The 14,946-nt window shown below is 41.7% G+C and overlaps 1 protein-coding gene across 2 annotated transcripts in view; it reads left to right on the forward strand.

Moving 5' to 3' along the window:
* SIPA1L1 (signal induced proliferation associated 1 like 1) overlaps nucleotides 1-14,946 on the forward strand; it is a 431,247-nt gene that overhangs the window by 349,011 nt on the left and 67,290 nt on the right. For both annotated transcript variants that reach the window (XM_019551381.1, XM_019551380.1), the window contains 2 exons: nucleotides 2,048-2,624; nucleotides 3,968-4,242. In XM_019551381.1, coding sequence (XP_019406926.1) covers nucleotides 2,048-2,624; nucleotides 3,968-4,242 — 852 coding nt within the window. The remainder of the gene's footprint in view (nucleotides 1-2,047; nucleotides 2,625-3,967; nucleotides 4,243-14,946) is intronic.

The raw sequence follows: 14,946 nt of genomic DNA on the forward strand, positions 1-14,946 counted from the left end.
AACACCCTATCAGAAAACAAAGCCTCTCTCATTAGTTTAAGCACTTCTTAAACACCTCTTTCCAAGGAAGGGCAGACAAGGTTCTTTGGGTAAATCTGATATCTTTTACTATACCAATTTAAGGAAGTCCAAGGAAGGGAACATTCCAAGGAGGGACATTACCAGCTACCTGTTGATTAGCTCCAAAAAGCCCTAAGTGGACACTGTCCTCTCTGCCTTACACAGACACCTCTCAGCATTAGTTACCATAGCACATGCTGGCTACGATCTGTGCTGTGGGAGGGAAGAGGGATGGTCCCTGCTTGAGCAAGGGGGTGGGGAAGGGGAAGCCAGGCAGCTGGCAAATCTCTGCCAGAGCTCCTGTGAGGGAGCAGCCCATTTCTCTGGAGCAGAGAGCCCTGCCCAGCCCAGACGACATTGGGATGTTGGGGGACTCTGATTTAACTTAAACCAGGAAGGAGTCTGGGACAGACATTGCATAAACCAGTTTAAGCCAAATCACTTAAGTCTGATACTACATTCAAACAGGTTTATCTCAAACTGGTTTCAACCATTTTCAAACTGGTTGATGTGCACTGAACATCTGTTCTGTTACAGGTTTAAACTACTTTCTCATTACTTAAACTGGTTTATGTGTAATGTCTGTCCCTAACCTCTGTGTCAAATAATAATGGCAAAGCACAACTATCAATCTTGAACATGTCTTTTGAAAAAGATATCTGTTACTAACTCTATTTTACAGGGAGAGTAGGGCAGTGAAAATGGTAAGTAGCATTTGTGGGTCCATAAACATGTTAAGATACAGGTGTGCTTTAAGGAGGGGAAAATTTGAGGAGGAATAGTGAAAGAGAAAACTGAAATCCATGCTCCACATGTGCTATGCTGCTCTTCAAAACAGCTCCAGTATTACTGGTCATCAGAAAAGAGCCTTCTCTCCCTTTGTTCTCCCTTCTCTTCCTCCCCTCACCCTTCTCTCCCTGTCTTCCCTACATCTGCCAAGAGATTCCTCAAGGAGAGACAAAGTATTGGAAAAGAGAGGTAGAAGCCTAACAATTTTTACTTGTATGTTTTAAAAAGTAATTTTGTTCAACAGGTAAATTAAACAGAAGTTTAGGATAGGTTCACCTCTCCTTCACTTCTGACTGGCTGATTCGGAAGATAACTTTTCTTCTTCTAATGTAGGGCTATGCAGGCAAAAATTTTAAAACTTTTGCATGCAGTTAGAGTATATGCACCCATTTTTATCAATTTGTTGTGAGGAAATTTGAGTGAATCTCTCTAAAATAGAACATCAAGGGACTGGTAATTCTGCTCAAACTAAAATCAAGAATGATATATTATTAATTGACTATGGCTCTTGCATTATGATTAATTAGAATAACTTAATGTTATAAATCTGCAATAATGTAAATATTTAATAAGTACTGAGGGTAGAACTGTTCTGTCATTTTTCAGGTGACCCATGTACCACTCAGAGGATGAAAATATTATAAAACAAGATATACCTCCAGTATCATTAAATTATAACTATACAGTAGTTAAAAAACATACATAAAAAACATAAATATATCACAAGTATAACTGAACATGTTTTCAATATGCTGAAAATATTAAGATCTTGCATGCAAAAAATACTCATGCAAACGTAGTGTTTTTATAGGTTTCCAGTATGCAGAAATTTTTTTTTTTTTTACATTGCACACTATATATAGCAAACACTAGTATTTACTTAATGGTGTATTTAGCAAGAAATTGAAAGTTGTTAAGAATGAATAGTTAAAAAAATGAAACAATCATGTGCGTGTATTATAGAAATCTTCATGAAGCTAGCAATTCTTTAAAAAAATCAGTTCTTCATTAAATACATTCATTAAATGTCTTTGAGTCAGACAGCCCTTGGTTTTGCATTGGTGCATGTTTGTTTGCAAATAACTAGGTGCACAGAGAATGCTTGCTTCATGAGTTCCCTAGATTCAGTAAACTGTGGGTGAGGAATAAAAGTATACTGAGACATACCATATATAATTGACTTCCCTCTTTCTTCTAGTGTTGCTGTAACAAGATCCAGAGATGTACCATCCTTTGGACCACCAATTCCTAAAGGTGTCACTTTTCCTAAATCGAATGTGTTCAGGGACTTTTTATTGGCCAAGGTCATTAATGCAGAGAATGCTGCTCATAAATCAGAGAAGTTTCGTGCCATGGCCACCAGGACCCGTCAAGAGTACTTGAAAGACCTGGCAGAGAAGAATGTCACCAACACACCTATTGACCCTTCTGGCAAATTCCCCTTCATCTCACTTGCCTCAAAAAAGAAGGAAAAGTCCAAGCCTTATCAAGGAGCAGAGCTCTCTAGTTCTGGTGCCATTGTATGGAGTGTCCGTGCAAAGGATTATAGTAAGGGCATAGAAATAGACTGTCTCCTGGGCATCTCTAATGAGTTTGTAGTTCTTATTGAGCAGGATACAAAGAGTGTGGTGTTCAATTGTTCCTGCCGAGATGTGATAGGGTGGACTTCAACGGACACAAATGTCAAAATCTTCTATGAACGGGGTGAATGTGTTTCCTTGGAGAGCTTCATAAACAACATTGATGATATCAAAGAAATCGTCAAAAGGCTTGAGGTTAGAATATGTTTTTCTTCTATATGTGGAGTTTGATAATAGATAAATTTACCATGCCTATGATAACTGTGTTTAAGTCCATTAGGCTAGTTCCGATTCTTCCTATCCTCAAAACCCACTTCTATTTAAATACCTACCAGGAAATGGGTGCCTTCTTACCTGGTTATATGTCTGTGAAAAGTAACCACAATACAATTTTAAAAAGAAAGAGAAAAGAAATGAGTACTTTGGGAAAGTTAATAAGTTGTGCAGTAAATTCCCAAATAGTTACATTCTTAGTTGTTCTAGCCTTGTTTTTCTTCATCATATTCTCTTGTTATGTCTTGTGTCAAGTGAGATAAGTTTGTTGGTGTCAGGGCTGCCCAATCTGTGCTTGTGTGTTGTCTAACACAGTGAGGTCTAAATTTAGATTGAGGCCTGAAATGTTATCTTAACACAAATAAGAGGAAGTGTGCAATTTGTTTCATTGTTACTGCCTGTGTAAAATCTTTGTCCAACCAAATAATTAAACAAGGCAGCATGTATTAATTCTGCTTTTTCAACTGTGTTTTAAGAGGGAAATAATAAAATTAGCAAGGAGAGAAGCATGTTCTGTTAAATTAATTACGTAAAATCTGTTTTCATTCTTGCTTGTCATGTTAAAACAGGGACACAACATTCTATTTTCACCAAATTTAATGGTAATTTAGTGAAATATCCATAGACCTAATAAAACTGCTCCTTGCCAAAATACAATGAAAGATTAAGTAAAAGAGCACTATATATGTATAGGCTTGCACATCTATCTGTTTGCTGTCACATGCCTTGAATGTTCCTGTGACGTCAGTAGTGTCAGAGTGATGGTCTAGAAATTATGCAAGAGGCAGAGATTTCTTAGGGTAGTTTCTTTTATTGGATCAACTATATAGTTGGGATAAAGTTATACAAGCTTTTGAACGCAAGGCATTCTTCGTCGGAGACCTAATGAAGAATGTCTTGCATTAGAAAGCCTATCTAACTTTATCCAGACTACATATTTGGTCCAATAAAAGATACCACCATAAGAAATCCTTGTTCCTCTATGAAAATAGTGAAAATTTTAATTGGAAGTGTAACATAGTGGTTTAGTCCATGTAACTCTACCTAAAATACACAGTTTTAGTTTCAGGATTAATTTCAGGTGGTAATTGTGTGAATAGTATGTCTACCTGCCCTGTGACTGAGCGTTTCTGTGCCATTTCCCCATTTCTCCTTCTTTACTTCAGTTTTCAGACATAGACACATTCCTTTATGCCCCTCTTTTACTGAATGTAATTCATTGCACTAAACCTTTTTTTTTTTTTCCTCCTTATTTCAATGCTCAGATTGTGACAAAAGGCTGTGAAACAGTAGAGATGACCCTGCGCAGGAATGGACTGGGCCAACTTGGTTTCCATGTAAACTATGAAGGCATTGTGGCAGATGTTGAGCCCTATGGCTATGCTTGGCAGGCAGGACTACGTCAGGGCAGCCGACTAGTAGAGATTTGCAAAGTGGCAGTAGCCACGCTAAGCCATGAGCAAATGATTGATCTGCTGAGAACGTCAGTCACTGTGAAGGTTGTCATCGTTCCTCCGTATGAGGACTGTACTCCACGCAGGTATTGAAAGAGTAATGAATGAGCATTGTTGATTTCACCACCTTTGGTCAGGAAGTTTAATGTCTTTAAAAAATGCAACACTTTCTCTCCCTTGATACTGGAATGAATTTGGCTAGTCTAAAAGTCATAAAATAATTATGGTACACCATCCAGTAGTGTCAGGGACAGAATAGGGCAAACTGCCAGTATTTCCATAAATTATCTACTGTAAGTACAATAGCTTAGTAAAATTCATGAGACACATGAATCTCTTAAAGTATCTTATAATCTCCCTGTGGAGATCTAACTATTTTTGGCTCAAGCACAATGTATTGTTGATGTGTCAGAAATACTTTTTATCCATTTTCTTCCCTGTTCTCCTGTATACAGAGGGATTTCTGTGGAGCCATCTCCCAAATGCCATCAAAAGACAAATATTCTACCCTTTTCCCCCAACCAAGAGAGGTTGGACTTTGTCAGTGTTATATGTGCTTTGTGTGCATTGGTCAGAGAAGTTGCTGCAGATTCTTTGGGTATGTTGACACGATGTCTATTGTAGGGCCTGTTAGAAATGTGTCTTGGCACATTCCACCCACCTGCTCTACCAGAAATGTGCCATTGAAGCAATTCCATGATCACCCTATGCCCGCCATAGGCAAGTCTGCAACTGCAAAGTGGGCACCCTTGAACAACCTCACCAATCATGTCTACATTGGATGCTTTCGGGGAGGTGGGGAGCATGATCATGAGGTGTCCCTGGCAGACTGCATGGAAAACATGGTGTAAACATACCCCTTCTGCCAAGTGGTGGAGTTAGCTGCCTCCACATCACTTTCAGTCTTTTCTAACCCCTAGGCTAGCTGTCAACTTATTTATTGCTTTTATGGCTTTTTGAATGTAGCTTTTTCTATGATGGATAGCCTTTATCTTTTGCTTTTTTTGCTAAGCAGAATAGTCTCAATTTCATATTCCCTCAGAGTTTTTATTTTCCAAAGCTTTTTATCATCTTATCGGTCTCCTCTGAAATTTCTCCATTATGTCTTTTAGTCTTTTACTCTCATCACTGAATCAGACTTCCAGTCACCAAAACACCACCTACTAATTCCTCACAAACAATGTTTAAACAAGAAGGAAGAATATGGTACAGACTATACTTTGTCAGGTTTAGCTCAAGATTTGTGCTAAAATTGCCAGGAAGAAGAGAAAACAAAATACAGGAATCAAATATGTGTGCACTCCTTGCAAAGCAAAACTATGAGATGAGGAGTTGTGCTCGCAAGTTCATCTTGAAGAATGAGATGGAAGACAAGTTATTTCAATTCTTGTTCTTACATTTGAGAACTTGGCAGCTGAGTTCAAACAATACACTTACTGTTTTGAGATCTGATCATTTGTCTCTAAGCAAAGGAGACCACCTTCCTGACAAGTAAGATAGAAGTCTGCAGTGTAAAAATCCCTTTTTTGTTTTTGATCTTTTAGATCTGCCAGAAGAACACAGCCAGGTTAACCCATTTTGTAACTGGCAGTGAAATGAAGGGGAAAAGAGGCAAGGGCTTAAGTTGTCCCTAAATCGTCGAAGCAAAATAGAATGCATGTTAGGGATTTAAATGAGCAATGGCAGAAGGTCATTTCTGTGAGGTACTGAAAATCTTTTTTACTGTATTTGGAAGGATGAGCAAATGGAAAGTTCAGCTACAGTCATGACAAAAAGATTAGTACATAAAAAATCTGTACAGAAGGCACAGATCCCATTATTTCCAGAACCATGGCTGAACTAAATTAAACACAGCAAAAGCCGGATTAACATTAGTCTATCCACACTCACAGCAGGAAAGGAGATCACAGTATTTTTTCAAAATGTTCTCCCCAGCATGTCCTTTAGTGAGCGAATGATCATAGTATTTTTACCCAGTTTCAAAGTCCTTTGCTTGTTTACTGCCTCCAGAAATCATCATGGCTTATAAATTGTGCCTTACCATTGTCATTTGCTAAATATCGGATGATAAAAGTACCATTAAAGACTCTGGTTATATCTTTACACAAAACAATATATTTTTAGCAAGTTTTTTTCCAGAGCTAAAATCCATTCTCTGTAGCATCCAGAGCATGATAACATGTTACACTAATGTCCAGGAACCTTAACTTAGATGAAAGGTGCATTCTGCTAGGGGCTATACATAGAAAAAGGAAGCCTGTATCCCAAAGAGGCTCTGATTGAAATAGACCAGACAGAGTGGGAAGAGAAGCTGAGGCACAGTGGTGAAGTGAATTGCTCAAAGTTATGTAGCAAGTCAGTAGCAGAATCGATAGAAAACCAGGTATCCTGACTCCCATTCTAGTGTCCTTTTGACAAAACCATTCTGCCATCTTTGGCCTCTGACACGTTACGCTTAAGACATGATTAACTGTTTTAATCACATTTTAAGTAGTGACCTGGCCACATGTTCATTCAGTTATTGGCATGATAAAACCAGGGATAAGTGACAAAGTTATTATACAATATATGTGCAATAAGTTTGTTGCTGGTTTTTATGACGCCTTTAAGTTAACGTTTGGCCAGTGCTCCCAGCCTCTGTGTGGGCCGAAGGCTGGGAGCAGTTGTCAGCACATTGAGCTCCCCAGCTGGGAGCCCCAGTTAGTGCTCCCAGCTTTGGAGGGGCACCCCTTTGCAGGTAGGAGATTTGATCACTGCTGGGGTCCCAGTCATGGTAGGACAGGGTGCACCCCTAAGGCTTATAATCCAGATAGTGTTTACAGCTCCCAGCTGCAAGGGGGCACTCTGAATTCCTGTGGCTGGAAGCTCCAATACCTGCATGGCGCACTTATCCAGGGGGGCACACCATACACCCTTGTGGTAGGAAACCCCGTCAGTGTTAGGAGTTCCTAGCTGGAAGTTGTGGGAGAGAGGCAACCTGCATCCCTGCAGCTGGAAGCCCCATCAGCTGACAAGGCTCCCAACCACAGGAGTGAAGTTTGCTAGTGCAGGGAGGGCCCAAGGTCATGATCCCAGGCTTCCCTTGCACCAGCACTATGGTGTGATGGGATCTGATTCTTGATCCTACAATCATGATGTCACCTGCCATTGTTGGGATTGTACATCAGATCCCATCACACCTTCTTTGCAGCATCTATCAGTGGCCTTTGAAAACTAGGCACTAGTAAAGTAGAACCCCTAAGTTCACTTAATGGGGTGATTTATGTCCTTGAAATGGAGGGACAGAGATGGGGAAGAACTACATAACTTCATTAGAGCTACAAAGAGAAGAGTCTAGTTGAAAAAAAAGAGTAATGAGTTACTAGGAAAACAGTAAGGGAGGAATAGAGTGTAGAGAAGAAAAAGAAAAAAAAGGGATGGCAACATTCATCTGTTTTTGTTAAAAAACTAGAGAGGGATACCAGTGGCTTTTTTCATTCATTGTATAATCAATGAAGTCAGTGGAATCAGTGATTGTTGAAGTAAGTGTGAAGATAGTGATGTTGTCTGTTGGGAAGCAAATATATATATATTACAAATATATATTTGTATAACACAGTAAAAGCTGTGTTAACCTGCATTCTACTCTCCAGAATACTATATTAACCAGAATTGCTGGCTGGCTGGATGCGGGGGGGTGGGGGAAGTAGCTCGCACACAGCCACCGCTGCCATCGGCCACCACCCTGCGCTGTCGCCTCTCAGCATGCAGCTGCCGCCATCCCTCTGCCCTCAGCTTCCGCTCCACATGGGTTTTCAAAAAGGTTGTAAACCCCTGCCTCAGATAACTGGAATGTTTAGATGCTCAGCATCCCCCTTCCCCACACATGCTGGTTAACACAGCTATTACTGTAGTCTATCTATCTATCTATCTTTAGTTTGTGCAGAAGAAACATCAAAATATCTCTGTCAGTGTTCTTTCTACATATGCAAGACTAGTATTGGAAGCCCAACAAGAAACTGTCCTAACACAATGGAAGCAAAAGAAGAATGGCAAGAGACCAATGTGGCTGCACAAGGAGCTTCTAAAATGCCTCGGATTCAAAAAGAAGGCATACAGGGAATGGAAGAATGGGCAGATTACCAAGGACGCATACCAGGAAATAGCAAGAACCTGCAGGGATAAAATCAGGACGGCATAGATAAAGAATGAGCTGCACCTGGCAATGGAAGTTAAGGACAAGAAGAGGTTCTATAAATATGCTGGCCAGAAAAGAAGGACCAAGGAAGTTTTGTTCCTCTGTTAACAAGCCGCAGAGAACTAGTAACTGAAGATACAAAGAAGGTAGAGCTACAGCTACTTTGCGTCAGTCTTCTCCAAAAAATTATGCTGCAGCTAGATACCTGATAGGAATTATCTGGATAAGGAAGGAGGCAAGCTGAAGGAGGGGACAACAGAAAAGACCATCTGAATTGATTCAAGTTGGCAGGGCTGGATGAGCGTTTTCCCAGGGTCCTTGAAAGAACTGGCACTGGAGATCATGGGAGACAGGCCAGGTACCAGAGGACTGGAAAAAAGGGCCAATGTAGTGCCCCTTTTTTGAAAAAGGCAAAGAGGAGGACCCAGGGAACTACAGACCAGTTAGCTTCACCTCAGTACCTGGAAAGTTACTGGAACATATCCTAACGAAGGCCTGCAGGTATCTGGAGGAGGAAGAGCCGATTACAAACAACCAGCATGGATTTATGAAAAATTGTGTCAAACAAACCTGATCTTTGATGAAGTAATTGGATTTACCTTGGAGTCACCTTTGATTGAACCGTTTTGGACAAAACACATCATGAAGACAAAAGTAAAGGTGAGCTCTCATTACACCATTCTGTACAAGCTTACCAACTCAAAATGGGGAGCTAGTCCCTCAAATATCCAAACCATTGCTCTGGCTCTTAGCTTCTCCTCTGCCGACTATGCATGCCCTGTATGGAAGAGATCCATGCATACTAAGTGCCTTGACCCCATCCTGAGTGATAGTTGCTGATCCATCACAGGGTGTCTAAAGCCTACTAGCCTAAAGTGCATACCTGCTGGCTGGCATTGCTCCACAGAAGAGCAGTAGCTAGCAGGATAGAATAATTGAGATAAACTGGACATGTGAGACACCTGCTGTACGACTATCCTGCAGCAAATGTCTGAAGTGATGCAGGAACTTCCTCACCAGCACCCAACCTCTCAATGCTACACCCAAGGTGTCACAACTACAGATGCAGAACAAGAAGCTGAAGAACATACCTGACAGCAAAAAAATGGACATTCCAGTAGCTGAGTCCTTACTACCAACGGCTGATGAACCATGGCAAAGGTTGGGGATGTCTCAACCATCTACATACGAGAGATGGACACTTCAAGGAACTAATGAAGAAGTGGAGCTATACCATTGGTTCAACCACCTATGACTTGAGGCACAAATCCTCAGACTACGCAACACCTGCTGCAATGCGTGCTGCTGGAAGGCACATGTACAATGAAATATTGTACATGTGCAAAGTGCAATAAACAAGCACAAGCGTGTGTAACAAAATGATCAAATGTGGTGTAGAGACACAAGAAGAAGGTGGCTACTTGGGTGGATGAAGGGAATTCTGTAGATATAGTGTATCTGGACTTCAGCAAAGCTTTTGACAGGGTCCCACATGACATTCTCATAAACAAATTGGAGAAATGTGGACTGAATTAAACTACAAGATAGACAGATAAGTGGCTCAATAGCTGTAAGCAGAGGATAATTATTAATGGGTCCATGTCAGAATAGCAAGAGTTTTTGAGTGGAGTCCCGCCAGAGTTTGTCCACAACCCAGTACTGTTCAAAATGCTTATTAACTGTTTGGATGCTGGCATAGGAAGCTTCTTGAGCAAGTTTATAGATGACATGAAACTGGAAAGGTTTGTGAACACAGGGGATGCAGGCACAATTCAGAAGGATCTCAACATATTGGAAAGTTGGGACAGTGCTAACGGGATGAAGTTCAGTGCGGACAGATTCAAAATGCTACACCTTGAGAGGAATAATAAAAAATGTAAATACAAAATGGGGGGCACCTGGCTGGATGGCAGCTGTATGGAAAGGGACTTGGTAGAGCACAGACTCAGTATAAGTTCGTAGTGTGATGCAGCCACACAAAAAGCAAATGCATTAGGTTCAAGACCCAGGAGGTGATAATGCGACTCTCCTTGGCAGCAGTTAGATCTTATCTGCAGTACTGTGTGTAGTTCTGGGCTCCAGATTTTAAAAAGGACATGGAGAAGTTAAGAGAGGGTCCAGAGGTGAGCAAAAAAGATGATCGAGGGCTTGGAAGGCAAGTCGTACGAGGAGAGGCTGAAGGAGCTAGGCATGTTCAGCTTGCAAAAAAAGCACTTAAGAACAGACATGTTAGCAGTCTTCAGATACTTGAAGGACTGCCAAAAAGAGGAGGGAAAGCACCTTTAATATCTTGGTGCAGAGAGGAGGACATAGACCAATGGCTTGAAATTGCAGCAAAGTACAGTTAGGTTGGATATCAGGAAAAACTTCACAGTTGGAATAGTAAGGCAGTGGAGCAGACTGCCTAGGAAAGCTGTGGACTCTCCATCACTGGAAGTGTTCAAGAAGAAGTTGGACAGCCACTGATCCAGAATGATCTAGAGACAGCCATGCCTGTTTTCAACCATGGGCATCTCCCATGCTTCTGGGCTTTGCTGGTTACTCCTGCCCTCACCTCTCTTTTCTGCTGTATGTGTCGGCATGTTTTTAAGTCTTCCCTTAGGCATTGGGTGTTGCCTATAGTTAAGGCTGGGAACTTCAACTGGGGTGGGCTTCTGCTAAGAGCAAACCTAGAGGTTCCTAGCTAAAGGGTTTTGCTCCATTGCTCAGGATCATATTTGCCATATTTGGGGCCTGGAAGGAATTTTACCCCATGGTATGGACTACACTTATCCATGGTGGTTTTGCCTTCCTCTGTAGCAGGGGTGTGGCCCTCTTGAGCATATATTGACAACTTTGTATAGAAGCAGGATGTTGACTGCCATGGTTCCCTTGTGTTACCTGTGGCAGGTTAGGGTATTAGGTCTGTGGTTGTATCCGGGTTGACAAGAGTCTTATGTAGAGTTTAGATTCTGGTAGTATGGGATGGTTTGGACAGGGGTGATCCTGCTTCAGGCAGGGTATAGATGGATTAGATGACCTCTGGAGGTCCCTTCCAGCCATCCTTCTTTATGACTACTGTCAGAGGAGCTGCATGAAGGTTACTAGTGATACACCTGGACGTAGTGAAGCTCAGATAAGTTAACTCAGAACCTTTCACAGAACAAATTAGAGAGAGGTATGTAAAGGTGAATAGGTATCCAGGTTGTAGCTGTATTGGTCTAGTAAAGCTGTGGGAGAGGGGCTGGGGTATAGAAGCAATTGATCTGTTTACAAAGATAATAACATTGCAGTAGCAACTTTAACTATAAAGTTGTAGTCTACTTTACAGTCTGACTTGCTCCTGAATCTGCAGATTCCTGAAACAAATATCTCTTTAGATTTAAATGTGGCATTAGTGGTTTCTAGCAAGGGTTGATTACAAAGTGGTATTGGATCAGTGAAGGTATTTCAAATATCCCTTTACTTTCTCTTCTACCTAATGTCTTGTTTCTTTAGGACATAAAATTCATTTTGGGATAATCCCCCCTCTACTCCCCCCCCCAAAAAAAAAAAATCTAAAACCATCTTAACTACAGATCTTTCATTTGTATTTTTTCCAGGGCCCTAGATTATATCTAGTGCTCATGACCTTTTTCATTAATAGAGGGAAATATATTACCTTCAGTATTTTTTAGTCTTCAAGCAGTCAATAACTTAATAAACTTCAAAATGTAATAAAGCCTGTTGGAAAGCTTCCTTTTTTTAAATTTCTGTCCCATACTTTGCCCTGACACTCAGCTAACCTTGTGAAGGGGCATATTCATGATATTTTTTCCTTTAAAAAATTGTATGAAACTGAAATTTTCTACTTCGTTGAACTTCCTTTGTTAGCCATCAAACTGTTAAATTGCGTGCTTCCTCAGAAAGCTTATCCTTGCAATTCTCCCCTACACTTTTGTCTATATTGTATCCAGAGCTGGCATCCTTGCTTCAGGCACACCTTGCTTTTGCTCTTGGAGACCCTTCCTTCCCTCACAGGAATTTTATAGGCTGAGTAACTAGGATTCTCTTTTATATCTATAGTGAGAATTTCTGGTAGAAGAAAATGGGACCTGTACTCACCTGTGCCTAGAAACACCTACTCTCCAGCATTTGTGCCTTCTTTTTAATTTTCTTCATATTTCACTTTTGACTAGCTTTGTGAGCTGCCCTTGATATTCAGTGATGGCATTTTCAGATGATTTGAATTTGCTTTCTAAGTCCTGCTCTTTCATTTCTCTTGTTACATTTTATATAAGTTCCCTCCTTTTTTCCTTCCCAAAGGAGACAGTAAGGCAAAGAATGACACATTCAGAGTTCATCCCTTATAGCTTTCCTTGAATAAAATGACAAAGTATCAGTAGGGGTGGTAAAAGGCTCTGTGCTTGAAGAATTCCTCATGATCATTTTCCTGTTTACCTTTATTGGGCACATTTGCCATCTCCAGTTCAGTCTTGGGAGGCAGGGTTGCAGCAATTGTTTCCCTTCCTTTATATCAAGACAGTATTTAACCTGCTCTTAAAAACTTCCATGGTTTGAGATGCCAAACCCATTCTAGGTAATCTTTTCCAATGGTTAACCACCCTCATCACTGGGAAGTTCTTTCTAATATTCAATTTGGATACCCCATGTTGCAGTTTAAGCCAGTTATTTCCTGTCCCTCGCTACAGAGAATAGTCTATCACCATCTTCTTTATAGCAACCATTTTTGTATTTGAAAAGTGTTATCAAATCTCTCCAGTCTTTTCTTCTCCAGACTAAATAATCCCAGTGCACTGGATCTTGTTCTGTTGTTCTTGCTTTAACATGCAGCAGTCTGGTGTTTAATCTGATCCCAGTGCCATATTCACCTTGTGAGTTAAAGCACATGCAGAGGAATGGAACTTTGAAGCACTGATTGGTGAATCCACATACATGATTTGGTAAATTGATGCAGATGCCTAAAGAGACTGGGACCCAGTAGTATAAAAATGAAATACTGAATGAAGAATTCAGGATTTAAAGGCATCTTTAAAGATTTGACCTGACTTTCCTGCTGGACTTAATGAGGTACAGCAAGGGAGGACAGATGCATTGGCCTTCAAAAAGCATCTATGAATATAAAGCTGAATGTTGAACAGCTGCACTCCAGGCAACAGCACTTTGCCACAGGTTGTTTCTGCCGTGCAGTTTTTTCCCCATCTCTGAAAGTTCTATAAATAGTTATTTCTCATCTTTGATCAGGAAATCTCTTGCTGGTTTGTGAGAATTTGAGTGCAAAAACAGCTTTCTAACCTCCCTTGTAAGTTAACAGAGTACTTTAAAAGGCAGTCTCTGGCTACAGAAAAAGGAAACGTAACTGCTCTAAGGGAGATGGGGAATATTCCCTGGGGAGTGTGTATCTACTGCCACACTAAGTTTTAACTTGGCAGATTCATGCGTTGCTACAATTGAGATGAAGCACTGTACATGTAACCGTGAATAAAATTGGGTTGAAGTTTCCAAGGCTTTGCCACATTTGTATTGCTAAAGGAGCATGAGAATGTCATACCTGCATTATAAAATCAGTGATGAATTGCAGGTTGTCTTAACTCCATAGGGGTTTTCCCAATTGATGTGGTGGTTCCATGTGTGTGTGCGTGTGTCCAACGTGTGTCTGTGGGGTGTGGGGGGGAGGTGGTATTAAGGTTTACCTTTATACCATTCTGAAGGCACTTGAAACAGGAGAGTCCACAAGTTAGAGTGCTAAACGGTGTAAAGTACTCTCTGAGCATCTTAAAGTTACACCACTTTGAGTGAGGGTTATCTTTGAGCCATTTTGCCCAGCTAGGGTTAGGGTTTTGTTAGTCTGCTCCACAAAGGTATAGCAACCAATTTGCAGTCATCCAGCATCCCAAGATGCATGGCTCCCAGCCTCTCTACTCCTGACAAACTTCCCACCTTCTGAAAGTGTACTGCCCAGAGGGCAGTACTGGCCCCAAGCCGCCACCCCTACCCACCCTGAGTGGGTATGACCCCTGCCCATATGGCACCATGTTGCCAGGTACAAGAACCCCAGGAGACCCAACCTAGGACCTCCCCTAGCTAGGAGAATTGGGTTGGGGGCTGTGGCTTCCCTGCCTAACCTGTCTCTTTCCTGGAGGGTTTGGGGGGAAGAGGAGGGCACTGCCTAGTACCAAGTGTGGCAAGATCATGGAGCCCAGGGAGGCATACTTCCCTAAAGTCCATGCTGTCTCTGAGGTTAACCTCTGGTCGCTCCATTCTGGGAGCAGAGCCATGCGGGGGAGGGGCGTGCATCTCCAGGCTCTTGCCATGATTAAATCATGACAGCTCCACTCCCATCATGGTGTCACCACAGATGTGTCCAAGTGGCTCCACACTAAGAACGGGGGCTAACTGCAGCAAGGACATGGAGCCCGGGGAAGCACGTCTCCCCAGGGCCCACCTCCCTCCTCACCCAGAACCAGACCATGGGGGCTCAAGGGATAGATTCCCCTTCCCCCCTATTTACCACCCCCTTCCCACCAACCTTCCTAGCTGGGGGGGAGGCTCTTAGGACTAGTTTGGTAAGGCTCCTTGCAGGCATCTTGCATGGAGCCAGTCACCTGAGCTTTACTCGGGAATCACCAACCCC

This window comes from Crocodylus porosus, unplaced genomic scaffold (genome assembly GCF_001723895.1).
Source record: "Crocodylus porosus isolate Cpor-Errol unplaced genomic scaffold, CroPor_comp1, whole genome shotgun sequence".
NCBI lineage: Eukaryota > Metazoa > Chordata > Crocodylia > Crocodylidae > Crocodylus > Crocodylus porosus.